We start from the raw sequence: 14239 nt of genomic DNA on the forward strand, positions 1-14239 counted from the left end.
GATATCACCGTCTTCTGCCGGCGATTCTGTGCACCATAAGAATGATCAAAACGGCAGTTCCACCGCTTGATCTTTCTTATAGGCAGCGGGAGGGGATGTCCCCCTCCCGCCGCCATCTGGTGCTTCTCCGGGCTCTCCCGTGCCATCGGGGGCCCGAGAGCGAATCGGCCGGCGCTGGCTGGGGAAACATAGAGGTGACTGGTGGCCAGATGGTCACCAGTCATCTCTATGACTGTCGGAGGCCTGGGCGCGACGTTATGGCGCAATCGCGGCTGTCGGTGTGAGATCGGTGAATGTTTTTTCACCGATCTCATGCTTGTAAGCCTGGAGGAGAGAGGTGGGGTCTTATTGACCACCCCGCCTCTCTCCATAAAGAGGACCTGTCACAGTGATTCCTATTACAAGGGATGTTTACGTTCCTTGTAATAGGAATAAAAGTGATCAAAAAATAAAAATAAAAGTGGAAAAATAAAAAAATGAAGTAAAATAAAAAAAAATTAAAAATAAAAAGAATGCAAACCCCTGTCCCCGGTAGCTCGCGCGCAGAAGCGAACATGCATGAAAGTCCCGCCCACATATGTAAACGCCGTTCAAACCCCACATGTGAGGTATCGTCGCGTGTGTTAGAGTGTGTGCAACAATTCTAGCACTAGACCTCCTCTGTAACGCGAAAATAGTAACCTGTAAAAAAATGTAAAGCGTCGCCTATGGAGATTTTTAAGTACCGAAGTTTGGCGCCATTCCATGAATGTGCGCAATTTTAAAGTGTGACATGTTAGGTATCTATTTACTCGGTGTAACATCGTCTTTCACATTATATTCTAACGTACTGCCTCGTATTTCTCCACACAGTGCTGAACCCATCCTGTAACTGCGTGCTTGATGAGCAGAGGGCCAAATCCTCCGCCACCGGAATCATCATTGGGATCCATATTGGGGTCACCTGTATCATTTTTTGCGTCCTGTTCCTCATGTTTGGATACCGCGGAAGGTAAGACACCGGAAGAAAAACACCATTATTTTTTATCGTTATAGTGAGAGACCATGAAAGATGGTAATTTCCCCAAAAAATTACAAATTCATTTTCTTTCTTTACCATTAAAGGGGTTGTAAAGGTACGTTTTTTCCCCCCTAAATAACTTCCTTTACCTTAGTGCAGTCCTCCTGACACTCCTGCTCGCCCCCTCCCCCCCTCAAGAGGCTTTCTCCACATTATACAGGTATCTGCTCCCCCCCCTCCCCCCTGAAAGGTGCCAAATGTGACACCGGAGGGGGGAGGGGGCGAATCTGAAAAGTGGAAGTTCCATTTTTGGGTGGCGCTCCATTTTAAGGTTATTATTACTGTACTTCTTGCTATTCATTTCTCAATTTGTGTTATAATCTGTTCTATGCAATATGATAAGCAATACCAATTATTAGTATTCATCTATATTGGAATGTATTTTGTCAAAAATTTCAAGTAAAAAAAAAAAAAAAAAAATACATAGATATTGATACAAGACATAGGGCCAGATTCAGGTACAATTGCGCCCGTGTAACGTAAGCCGTTTACGTTACACCGCCGCAAGTTTTCAGTTTTAGTGCCCGATCCACAAAGCACTTACCTGGAAACTTGCGGCGGTGTATCGTAAATACGTCTGGCGCAAGGCGGTCCAAATCGAATGGGCGGGTACAATTTAAATTAGGCGCGCTCCCGCGCCGGACCTACTACGCATGCTCCCTTTCGAAATTCCAGCCGCGCTTTGCGCGAACTGACGTCATTTTTGCGATCGGCGACGTGCGTAGCGTACTTCCGTATTCCCGGACGTGTTACGCAAACTTTTTAAATTTTAAATTTCGACGCGGGAACGACGGCCATACTTTAGACAGCACTACGTTTGCTGTCTAAAGTTAAGGCACCCAAAACGACGACTAACTTTGCGACAGGAAACTAGACTAGCGGCGACGTAGCGAACGCGAAAAACCGTCGTGGATCACCGTAACTTCTAATTTGCATTTCCGACGCTGGTTTACGACGCAAACTCCCCCCAGCGGCGGCCGCGGTACTGCATCCTAAGATCCGACAGTGTAAAACAATTACACCTGTCGGATCTTAGGGATATCTATGCGTAACTGATTCTATGAATCAGCCGCATAGATACTCTGAGATATACTCCGTCGTATCTCCGCTGTGAATCTGGCCCTTAGATACAAGCTTGCATGTAAAAAACATATATATATTTTTGTGTGTGTTTTGGGTTAGACATGTGCAATTCGTTTAGTTCCAAATTAGTTTTTTTAACAAATTTTGACAAATTTGTTAATTACAAAATTTCTGAATTTTGGAATTTCTGATTTTCAAATTTTCGAATTTCAAAAATTTTGATGTGTGGAAATTTTCGAATTTCCGAAAATTCTAAATTTCGAAAATTCTTGAAATTCTGAAATTCAAAAATTCTGAAATAGAAAATTCTGAAATTCAAAAATCTCATGCCTCCTACACACGGCCATTTTTCTCAGCAGAAAAAAAAAAAAAAAGTTTTTCCCGACGTGATTCCTCTCCGACCTGACTTGCATACACACGTTCATGCAAAAAAAAAAACGTCCGACCAAAGCGCGGTGACGTACAACACGAACGACGGGACTATAAAGGGGAAGTTCCTTTCAAATGGCGCCACCCTTTGGGCTGCTTTCGGGCTGCATACTTGATTCTGAGCATGCACGTTTTTTATCCCCTCGGAAAAGCATACACACGACCGATTTTCTTGGCGAGAAAAAAGAGAGCTGGTTTCAATTTTTTGGCGGGCAGTTTATTCATGGAGAAGACTGCTAAGGGAGCATACACACGACCGATTTTCACGACCAATATAAAAAAGTGCAGTTTTCTCGTCGTGAAAACCGGTCGTGTGTACAAGGCATGAAAATTTGGATTTTCGAATTTCCAAATTTTCAGATTTCAGAAAAAGCTAAAAAAACGAATGAAGCAAAAACAAACACATTTCCCACCAGTGCACGTGTCTATTTTGGAAGTAAGTTACTTCCACTTGAGGGAATTATAATCTACCCAGTTATTTTTGTAGGCCTTTTCTATTGTTTTGTCTTTTATATCTTAGTATTAATTCCTGGTTAATATGTTACAAAACCTTTTTAACCACTTCCATACCGGGCACTTACGCAGCTTCCTGCCCAAGCCAACTTTCAGCTTTCTGCGCTGTCGCACTTTGAATTACAATTGCGCGGTCGTGCTACACTGTACCCAAACAATTTTTTTATAATTTTGTTCCCACAAATAGAGCTTTCTTTTAATGGTATTTGATCACCTCTGCGATTTTTATTTTTTGCGCAACAACTAAAAAAAGAAAACATTTTGAAAAAAAATAATTTTTTTTTTTTTCTGTTAATTTTTTTGTAAATAAGTACGTTTTCTTTTTTAATTACGGGCACCGATGAGGTGGCACTGATAGGCGGCACTGATGGACACTGATAGGCGGCACTGATGGACACTGATAGTCGGCGCATGTAAGCAGCACTGATGGGCACTTATAGGCAGCACTGATGGGCACTCATAGGCGGCACTGATGGGCACATATGGGTGGCACTAATGGGTACATACGGGTGGCACTGATGGGTACATATGGGTGGCACTGATGAGTACATATGGGTGGCACTGATGGGTGGCACAGATAGATGGGCACAGGGAATGGATGGGCACTGAGGGGTGGCAATGATAGAAACTGAGGGGTGACACTGATGGACAATGAGGGGTGGCACTGATGGATACTGAGGGGTGGCACTTGTTTATTTACAATTTTTCCAATCAGTGCCCATGTTGCCAGTCAGTGCCCATTTGCGGGCACTGTTTGGTATCTATTGTGCATATTTTTTACATGTGGATGGCCATGGGGGATGTACCTGGCCATCCACATGTTTCCTCCAATCCCTGGTGGTCCTGGCGGCTTCCCTGTTGTCTAGTGTGGGCAACCGAGGGGGGGCTGCGCTGATAAACAATCAGCGCAAACCCCCCCTGTCAGGAGAGCCGCCGATCAGCTCTCCTCTACTCGCATCTGTCAGACCTGAGTGAGGAAGAGCCGATCAACGGCTCTTCCTGTTTACATCGTGATCAGCCGTGATTGGACACGGTTGATCACGTGGTAAAGAGCCTCCGCCGAAGGCTCTTTACTGAGATCGGAGATGCAGAGTGTCAGACTGACACCCCGCACCACCGATCGCCGCGCTGCGCGCCCCCACGGGCGCGCGCCGGCATGAAATCCTGCAGGACGTCAATAGACGTCCAGTCAGGATTTCACAACCACTTCCCGGACATCAATTGTCCATTGACCGGGCGGGAAGTGGTTAAGACTTTAATTAAAATACTGATTTTTTTTTTTATTATTATTTTTATTATTATTTTTATTATTATTTTTTTAAGGTGGTATTCTGGATGATCCTGGCACACTGTGAAATATAGGCAAGAAGAAACAGGGATATGATATGGTCCATATAAGTTCTTGTTGTTTTCTTTTTCCGGCTTCACAGGCTCATGAAGTGTAAAGCTGCACAGGACCCGATCTCAGCTCCTCAAGGACCCGGAGGTATCAGACTTTCAGATCGAGCCGATCACAATGGTGATACTCTGAGAGGCGGCGAGATTCCAGAAACCAAGGGAAAAGTCAGTGAACTCAGAGAGATGGAACATTTATTTCACCACTCACCTTCTCACCGAAACGGGGTAAGACGCATTTATAAATATAAATAAATATATATATATATATACAGTGGAAACTCGGATTACGAGTATAATCCCTTCCAGGAGAATGCTCGTAATCCAAAGCACTCACATATCAAAGTTTCCCCATAGAAGTCAATGAAAAATAAGATAATTCGTTCCGCTTTGACTTCTATTGCATGCAATACCCCCTGTGGCCAGAGGAAGGGGGGCGCCGGAGAGCCTCGGAAATACGCAGGAACAGCTCGGCTGAACTCAGAAACGCCTCGGAAAGGCTCAGAAACACCCGGGAATGCAGTAGTTCTGAGTATTTCCAAACCACTCCGAACGGCCCCCGCACCTCTGGCCAAATGCGGTACTGCACACCCCATTGGCTTGAATCTTGTTCGTTTTGTGAGACAACACTCATTTTTTTCCCACAAATAGAATTTTCTTTTGGTGGCATTTGATCACCTCTGCGTTTTTTTCTTTTGCGCTATAAACAAAAAAAGAGCGACAATTGTGGGGAAAAAAACCCAATGGGCCAGATTCAGGTACCGCTGCGCACTTCTTACGGAGGCGCAGCATCCCGTTTTTGCCCTGCGCCCCCGCAAATTATCTGCGCTACGCTTCATTCACCAAGCAGTAGCCACGTAATTTGCGTGGGCGCTCCTCAAAAATGCCCGGCCTAAGGGCGCGTAATTTAAATGATCCCGTAGAGGGGCTTGGATCATTTAAATTAGGCGCATTCCTGCGCCGAACGTAGTGCGCATGCTCCGTCGGGAAACTTTCCCGACGTGCATTGCGGCAAATGACGTCGCAAGGACGTCATTTACTTCAAAGTGAACGTAAATGGCGTCCAGCGCCATTCACTTACGCAAACGACGTAAAATTTAAACTTCGCGACGCGGGAACGACGGGTATACGTAGCATTGGCTGCCCCTGCTATTAGCAGGAGCAGCCTTACGCGAAACCCGACGAACGGAAACGACGTAAACTGCGTACGCAGGGCTCGCGTAGGGTAGTGAATCGGCGTTGGTATGCAATTTGCATACTATACGCTGACCACTACGGGAACGCCCCCTAGCGGCCATCGTAAGAATGCAGCCTACGATATGACTGGCGTAAGAGCCTTATGCCACGCATATCTTAGGCTGCAGTCGGCGTAACGAGGTTCCTGAATCAGGAGCATCCGTAACGCCGGCGCAAGTAAGCAATTGCGCTGCGTAACTATGGTTACGCAGACGCAATTGCTACCTGAATCTGGGCCCATATTTTTTACTTTTTGCTATAATAAATATCCCACATAAAAATAAAAATAAAAACCTTCATCAGTTTAGGCCGATACGTATTCTTCTACATATTTTTGGTAAAAGAAAAAAAAAATCGCAATAAGCGTATATTGATTGGTTTGCGCAAAAGAGCTTTCTTTTGGTGGTATTTGATCACCTCTGCGGTTTTAATTTTTTTGCGCTATAAACAAAAAAAGAGCGACAATTTTGAAAAGAAATGATAAACAATATTTTTTACTTTTTGCTGTAATAAATATCCAAAAAAAAGTCTTCATCAGTTAAGGCCAATATTTATTCTGCTACATATTTTTGGTAAAAAAAGATTCCAATAAGCTCATTTTGATTGGTTTGTGCAAAAGTTATAGGGCCAGATCCACATAGAAATGGATAGGCGCAGAGTATCAAAGATACGCTACGCCGCCGTATCTTACCTGGCTTTAAGTCGAATCCAGGAAGATTTCGCGCCGTAAGTTACGGCGGCGTAGTGTATTTCTGGCAGCGAAATTCAAATCGGCGATTAGGGGGCGTGATTCATTTAAATGAAGCGCGTCCCCGCGCCGATTGAACTGCGCATGCTCCGTTTCGAAATTTCCCGCCGTGCTTTGCGTGAAATGACGTCGCAACGACGTCATTTTTTGAACTTAGACGTGACTTACGTCCATCCCTATTCACGGACGACTTACACGCAAAAAAAAAATAAATTCAAATTTCGACGCGGGAACGACGGCCATACTTAACATGGCAAGTCTATCTATACGCCGCAAAATAGCAGCTTTAACTATACGCCGGAAAAAGCCGACTAGAGAGACGACGTAAGAGAATGCGACGGCCGTGCGTACGTTCGTGGATCGTCGGAAAAAGCTCATTTGCATACCCGACGCGGAAAACGACGCAAACTCCACCCAGCGGACGCCGAAGTATTGCATCTACGATCCAAAGGCGTACGAAGCCATACGCCTGTCGGATCGAACCCAGAAGCCGCCGTATCTTGGTTTGAGGATTCAAACTAAAGATAGGACGCGGGAAATTTGAAAGTACGCCGGCGTATCAGTAGATACGCCGGCGTACTCTCTCTCTGGATCTGGCCCATAGCGTCTACAAACTATGGGATATTTTAATGGCATTTTTATTTTTACTAGTAATGGCCTGAGATTAGCGTTTCTTTGTGGGACTGCGCCGTTGCGGCGGACAAATCGGATACTGAATGACACCTTTTGGGGACCAGTGACACTAATACAGTGATCAGTGCTAAAAAAAAATGATCACCTCTGCGGTTTTTAATTTTTTTGCGCTATAAACAAAAAAAGAGCGACAATTTTGAAAAAAAAAAACAACAATGTTTTTTACTTTTTGCTATAATAAATATCCCTCCCAAAAAAAAGTTTTTCTAAGTTTAGGCCAATACGTATTCTTCTACATATTTTTGGTTAAAAAAAAATTGAAATAAGTGTATATTGATTTGTTTGCGCAAAAGTTATAGGGCCAGATTCAGGTATAATCGCCTATCTTTAGGTGGGCGTAGCGTATCTCAGATACACTACGCCGCCGTAAGTTTGAGCAGCAAGTTGTGTATTCACATAGTACTTGCGCTTAAACTTACAGCCGCGCAGTGTAACTGGGCCGGCGTAAGCCCGCCTAATTCAAAATAGGCTGGCTGGGGGCGTGTACTATGTAAAATAGTAGTGACCCCACGTTTTTGACGTTTTTAACGAACGGCGCATGCGCCGTCCGTAAACATATCCCAATGCGCATGCTCAAAATGACGTCGGCAAATTGTCATGCTTTCGACGTGAACGTAAATTACGTCTAGCCCTATTCGCGAACGACTTATGCAAACGACGTAAAAAATTCAAATTTCGTCGCGGGAACGACGGCCATACTTAACATTGGCTGCGCCTCATAGACCCTGGGGTAACTTTACACCGGAAAAAGCCTAACGTAAATAACGTAAAAAAATGGGCCGGGCGGACGTACATTTGTGAATCGGCGTATCTACCTAATTTGCATATTCTACACTGAAATCTCCGGAAACGCTACAAAGCGGCCAGCGTAAATATGCAGCCTAAGATACGATGGTGTAAGAGACTTACGCCGGTCGGATCTTAGGGAAATCAATGCGTAACTGATTCTAAGAATCAGGCGCATAGATACGACGGCGCCCAATCGGACTTACGACGGCGTATCTAGAGATACGCCGTCGTAAATCTCTGTGAATCTGGCCCATAGCGTCTACAAAATAGGGGATAGATTTATGGCATTTTTATTATATATATATATATATATATTTTTTTTTACTAATAATGGCGGTGATCAGAGATTTTTAGCGGGACTGCGACATTGCAGTGGACAAATCGGACACTTTTTTGCGACCAGTGACATTTATACAGCGATCAGAGTTAAAAATACCCACTGATTACTGTATAAATTACACTGGTAGAAAATGGGTAGACAATAGGGGGCGATCAAAGGTTTAAATGTTCCCTAGAGAGGTGTTTCTAACTGTGGGGGGGAGGGGACTGACTGGGGTGTTACTTCCTTTATGTCTCCCTGCAAAGGTAAAGCATAATGGGCTACTATGCATCGCGTAGTAGCCCATCATGTGACACTTACCTGCAGGAAAAGCCTACGATGTCCCCGTCTTCCTCCGGTGGCAGCGAGCGTCCATTCTTCACCCCTCTTCTTCCCGGGGCCGCGAACTCCAGCTCTGTGACTGGCCAGAGTAGCGTGACGTCACTCCCGCGCATGCGTGAGGGAGCCGCCTTTAACGGCATAACCCCGGCTTAAAATGGCACAGCGTACCCTTACAAGACGGCGCATGCGCCATTGAAGCTGTCACTCTAGGAAATTGAAAATATCTCCAAGACTGTGTAGGTCTCAGAGATATTGCAAGCATCTATGGGTAAGCTTTAATCTAGGCTTACCCAGGCCCGGACTGGCCATAGGGCATACCGGGCATATGCCTGGTGGGCCGCAGGTCACGTCTCTGTAATGTAGGGGGGGTCTGTATGGGCTGTATTGTAGAGGGGAGCTGTAATGTAGGGGGGGTTTGTATTGTAGAGGGGGGTCTGTAATGTAGGGGGGTCTGTATTGTAGAGGGGGTCTGCATTGTAGAGGGGGTATGTACTGTAGGGGGGTCTGTACTGTAGGGGGGTCTGTGTAACATGCAGGGGGTTCAGAACTGTTAGGGGAGTGTCTGTGTAACAAACTGTAGGAGACTGTGTAACGTAAAGGGGTCCAGAGGTGCAGGGAGCTGTGTAATATAAAGGGACCCAGAGGTGCAGGGTGCTGTGTAATGTAAAGGGGCCCAGAGGTGCAGTGCTGTGTAATGTAAAGGGGCCCAGAGGTGCAGGGTGCTGTGTAATGTAAAGGGGCCCAGAGGTGCAGTGCTGTGTAATATAAAGGGGCCCAGAGGTGCAGGGTGCTGTGTAATGTAAAGGGGCCCAGAGGTGCAGGGTGCTGTGTAATATAAAGGGGCCCAGATGTGCAGGGTGCTGTTTAATGTAAAGGGGCCCAGAGGTGCAGGGTGCTGTGTAATGTAAAAGGGTCCAGAGGTGTGGTTCTATGTAATGTAAAGGGGTCCAGAGGTGCAGGGTGCTGTGTAATGTAAAAGGGTCCAGAGGTGTGGTTCTATGTAATGTAAAGGGGTCCGGAGGTGCAGGGTGCTTTGTGATGTAAAGGGGTCCAGAGGTGCAGGGTGCTGTGTAATAAAAAGGGGCCCAGAGTTGCAGGGTGCTGTGTAATGTAAAGGGGTGCAGGGTGCTGTGTAATGTATAGGGGCCCAGAGGTGCAGTGCTGTGTAATATAAAGGGGCCCAGAGGTGCAGGGTGCTGTGTAATGTAAAGGGGCCCAGAGGTGCAGGGTGCTGTGTAATGTAAAGGGACCCAGAGGTGCAGGGTGTTGTGTAATGTAAAGGGGTTCAGAGGTGCAGGGTGCTGTGTAATGTAAAGGGGCCCAGAGGTGCAGGGTGCTGTGTAATGTAAAGGGGTCCAGAGGTGCAGGGTGCTGTGTAATGTAAAGGGGTCCAGAGGTGCAGGGTGCTGTGTAACGTAAAGGGGTCCAGAGGTGCAGGGTGCTGTGTAACGTAAAGGGGTCCAGAGGTGCAGGGTGCTGTGTAATGTAAAGGGGTCCAGAGGTGCAGGGTGCTGTGTAACGTAAAGGGGTCCAGAGGTGCAGGGTGCTGTGTAATGTAAAGGGGTCCAGAGGTGCAGGGTGCTGAGGGTTTACAACCACTTTAAGCACTAACCACTTTTTTTTCTCTTTCAGCAACAGTCTGCTCCATCTTGTCATTTGGATGAAATGTTGGTGTCCACCATCACTCCGGATGAAATCAGCTTTACCGAAGAAGACCCTCCGGGGGGCGCCTTACAGCCACAAGCAAGGACTGAAGCTCCTCCCATCTTTCTCTAAAGCTGGTCCTGAATCCTTCGCTGCTCCTTATCAACCTAGTCTGACGGAGCTTCTTTTTTATTTTTTTTTACACAATTCTCAGGTCTCCATTTTTCCAAACCTTGTGATCCCTTTATATCCTTTTTGATAGAAATTTTGTACTTTTTTATTATTATATGTGAGAATGCGGCACTTATAGACTGTTACTCCCCAGAGACAGTGGGCAGTCTTTTTTTTTTTTTCACTATCGCTACACGAGAAATCGCCTGCTGGAAGCCCTCCGGCGGCAGGACCTACAGGTTTTTTATAGAGCACTTACCTCTTTTCATGTCACTACCCACTGAGAATTCTGCTCTTTTTGTATCGTTGTGTCAGATGATTGTTGAGGCTCCTGGGAATATCCCGGGGATGTCTGCTGCTTTTGTAGCCTGGTTGGACTTTTTAATATTTCATTTTTTTTTGTAGTTTTCATTCATTTTTTTTGCTTTTTTGTTTTATATTTTGACTTGTTATGAGACGGATATAGACTGTAACAAGAGTCCGTGTACGCAGAGGTCATTCACCAAACCTACCTCAACCGGGATGAATGTTTTTCAAGTGTGGTCGGTCTATTATTCTTGATTGCTTCATACGTGTCCACCGTGGATGTGTGCCCCGGCAGTGGATGTTTTATTATTTCGTTTTTTTTGTTTTTTTTTATCATTTGGGTATTTTAAGGGAAAAAAAATGCATAAATAGCTCAGTCTGTCTAAGTGAGCCACCTAATGAGGAATGTGTGGTAGAAATGCCTGCCTAATGGTTCAATTGAATGAACGTAAGTAGGGTTGTCCTGATACCACTTTTTTAGGACTGAGTACAAGTACCGATACTTTTTTTCAAGTACTCGCCGATATCGAATACCGATACTTTTTTTTAAATGTCCCCCACATATGCAGCCATGTCCCCCACATATGCAGCCATGTCCCCCACATATGCAGCCATGTCCCCCCACATATGCAGCCATGTCCCCCCACATATGCAGCCATGTCCCCCCACATATGCAGCCATGTCCCCCATATATGCAGCCATGTCCCCCATATATGCAGCCATGTCCCCCATATATGCAGCCATGTTCCCCACATATGCAGCCATGTTCCCCCACATATGCAGCCGTGTCCCCCCACATATGCAGCCGTGTCCCCCACATATGCAGCCATGTCCCCCCACATATGCAGCCATGTCCCCCCACATATGCAGCCATGTCCCCCCAAATATGCAGCCATGTCCCCCACATATACAGCCATGTCCCCACACATATGCAGCCATGTCTCCCCATACCTAGATGCCGCCGCCTAGTTAATCAGCGTGCGGGGAACATTACAGCTTTCATTTGAATAGCTGTCTGTTCCCCGCCGCGTATAGACACTCCCCCTTGCTCGGGATTGGACGGGTGATCTGCACTTTGATAGACAGATCACCCATCCAATCCCGAGCAAGAGGGAGGGTCTATACGCGGCGCGGCGGGGAACAGACAGCTATTCAAATGAAAGCTGTATTGTTCTCCGCACGCTGATTAAATAGGCGGCGGGGGCGTTGCGGTATGCGGCGGCATTGCGGCGACGGCGGCGGGGGGGCTAGTATCGGATCTGGCATTGGGGGCATTTGCGGGAGTACAAGTACTCCCGCAAATGCTCAGTATCGGTCCCAATACCGATACTGGTATCGGTATCGGGACAACCCTAATTTTTACCCCATAGTTTATTTTTATTTTTAAAAACAAGCCCTAAGGCCCCTTTCACACTGGGGCGGGAGGCGTGGGTGGCGGTATAGCGCCGCTAAAAATAGTGGCGCTATACCGTCGGAATTCCGCCGCTAGCGGTGCGGTTTAAACCACCACTAGCGGCCCGATAAAGGGTTAATACCCAGGGCCAACCCTAGGATCACAGGTGCCTGGGTACAGAAATATTTCTGGCACCCCCACATGGGCGTGGTCATTTTACTAACTCCTCCCCTTTGCAAATGTTTCTATGGCAATGACTCAACCACAGAGATGCGCCCCCCCCCCCCCAAGCACTGCCAGACTGGACTGGTTGCCCTATGCTCACACACCAGTTCTGGACGGACACACACATACGCTCAGAACCAGGGGAGGGCTGGCAGCCTTAGGCCTGGGGGGCAAGTCCAGTCAAGTGGCCCATTGAACCACCGAATGAGCTCACCATCCATGGCCCACCTGTTTTTTTTTTTATATAATGCAGCCTCACCAGTGCCCATCAGTGCAGTCAACTCCAGTGCCCATCAATGCAGCCTGATCACTGGGGCAGGTTACATGGGGTGTATGTGGGGAGATGGGGGGTCAGCTAGGGGTGTCAGGGTCTCTCACCTCAGTGATCTCAGCTCAGCAGGTCCTTGCACGCCACAGCCTCCTGGGGGGGTAATGGTCTTGGTCCTGGGGTCAAGTTGCAGCCAGTGCCCAGCCCTGCAGCCCTGCATCCTGACTCCCTGGCACACACTGGCTCTGCCTGCTTCCAAGAATCTGTTCCCAGGGAGTTGTAGTTTCCTCTGTGCTGCTCTGTTTTCCACCCACCTGGAGCTTGAACGTGGACTACAACTCCCGGAATGAAACAGCTAATGGTCACCGGCTGTGGCCGTGCCCCCGGCCCGACTTCTTAGTGCAGAATAAAAAAGAAAATGGTAGAGGGTAGAGGGCAGCGGCTGCGGGCCATTTTTAACATAAGCATGTTGCCACCCTGTCCCCCGGCCCAGCCCTCCCCTGCTCAGAACACTCATTTTGGGACGGACACAAACAAGTAGAGAAGGAGGGAGGGGAGAACTCTGGCACTTCGGCGCCCCCACCTCTGCAGGCGCCCGGGTGAAAAGCACCCTGTGCACCCTGCCTAGGATCGGCCCTGTTAATACCAATGGGAAACCGCAGAGGCGCATTGCGGGCGGTATTGCCGCGGTTTCCCATTGTTTTAAATGTGAAGGAGCGGTGAAGGAGCGGTATACATACTGCTCCTCTCACCGCTCCAAAGATGCTGCTTGCAGGAGATTTTTTTCCTCTCCTGCCAGCGCATCGGTGTGAAAGCCCTCGGGCTTCCACATTGAGAAGGCTTGGGCAGGAGTTTTTCAGGCGGTATTTAGGCGCTATTTTTAGCGCTGTACCGCCTGAAAAACTCCTCAGTGTGAAAGGGGCCTTACTCGTAACATTTTAGGCCAAACCTCATTCTATCCACATCGCTCCCAACTGCCCCTGATTTTCGAGGGACTGTCCCTGATTTGGAGCAATATCCCTCTGTCCCTTACCCCCGCTCATTTGTCCCTCATTTTGGTCTGATCTATATAACGTGGAATCTTCCCAACGAGGCTCCTAGCTTTCTCCTTGCTTGTGACGCCAAGCTGAGAAATCTGACTTCACTGACTGTATTCCTAATAAAACAACAGTCCAGCAGCTTGGGAAAGACACACAATTTATAATAAAACAAGAGGGGGAAGAGCGGTAACAAACCTCAGGATTTTTTAAGGTGTTGGGTACGAAAAATGTAATAGACAATTATACAATAAATAAAATAAGATTTTTATTACAAAGATAAAAAAAACATGAGAACAATGCTCCATCCATATCAAAAATCGATTGTTCTATAGGAAGACACTACCACTCAACATGTTTCGCTTTACAGAGCTTCTTCATATGGTATTGGCTCTATTATCCATTTTCGAATATCTGCATATTCATTTTATGCCAACGTAGTTGATAAATCTGTTTTGCTTGTTAAAACAAACCAACATGAGTGTTCATTCTTATCTTTTTGTTATCTATAGCATATAATACGTCACACCTGGATCTCCTGAAGAAGCTCTGTAAAGCGAAACATGTTAAGTGGTAGTATCTGTATAT

The 14239-nt window shown here is 46.7% G+C and overlaps 1 protein-coding gene across 1 annotated transcript in view; it reads left to right on the forward strand.

The window, feature by feature from the left end:
• IGDCC3 (immunoglobulin superfamily DCC subclass member 3) overlaps window positions 1-11232 on the forward strand; it is a 256502-nt gene extending 245270 nt beyond the window's left edge. Inside the window, exons 12-14 of the mRNA XM_040341485.1 lie at window positions 853-991; window positions 4516-4708; window positions 10240-11232. Coding sequence (XP_040197419.1) covers window positions 853-991; window positions 4516-4708; window positions 10240-10383 — 476 coding nt within the window. The 3' untranslated portion in view covers window positions 10384-11232. The remainder of the gene's footprint in view (window positions 1-852; window positions 992-4515; window positions 4709-10239) is intronic.
• Window positions 11233-14239: the final 3007 nt, after the last annotated feature.

Source organism: Rana temporaria, chromosome 3 (genome assembly GCF_905171775.1).
Source record: "Rana temporaria chromosome 3, aRanTem1.1, whole genome shotgun sequence".
NCBI lineage: Eukaryota > Metazoa > Chordata > Amphibia > Anura > Ranidae > Rana > Rana temporaria.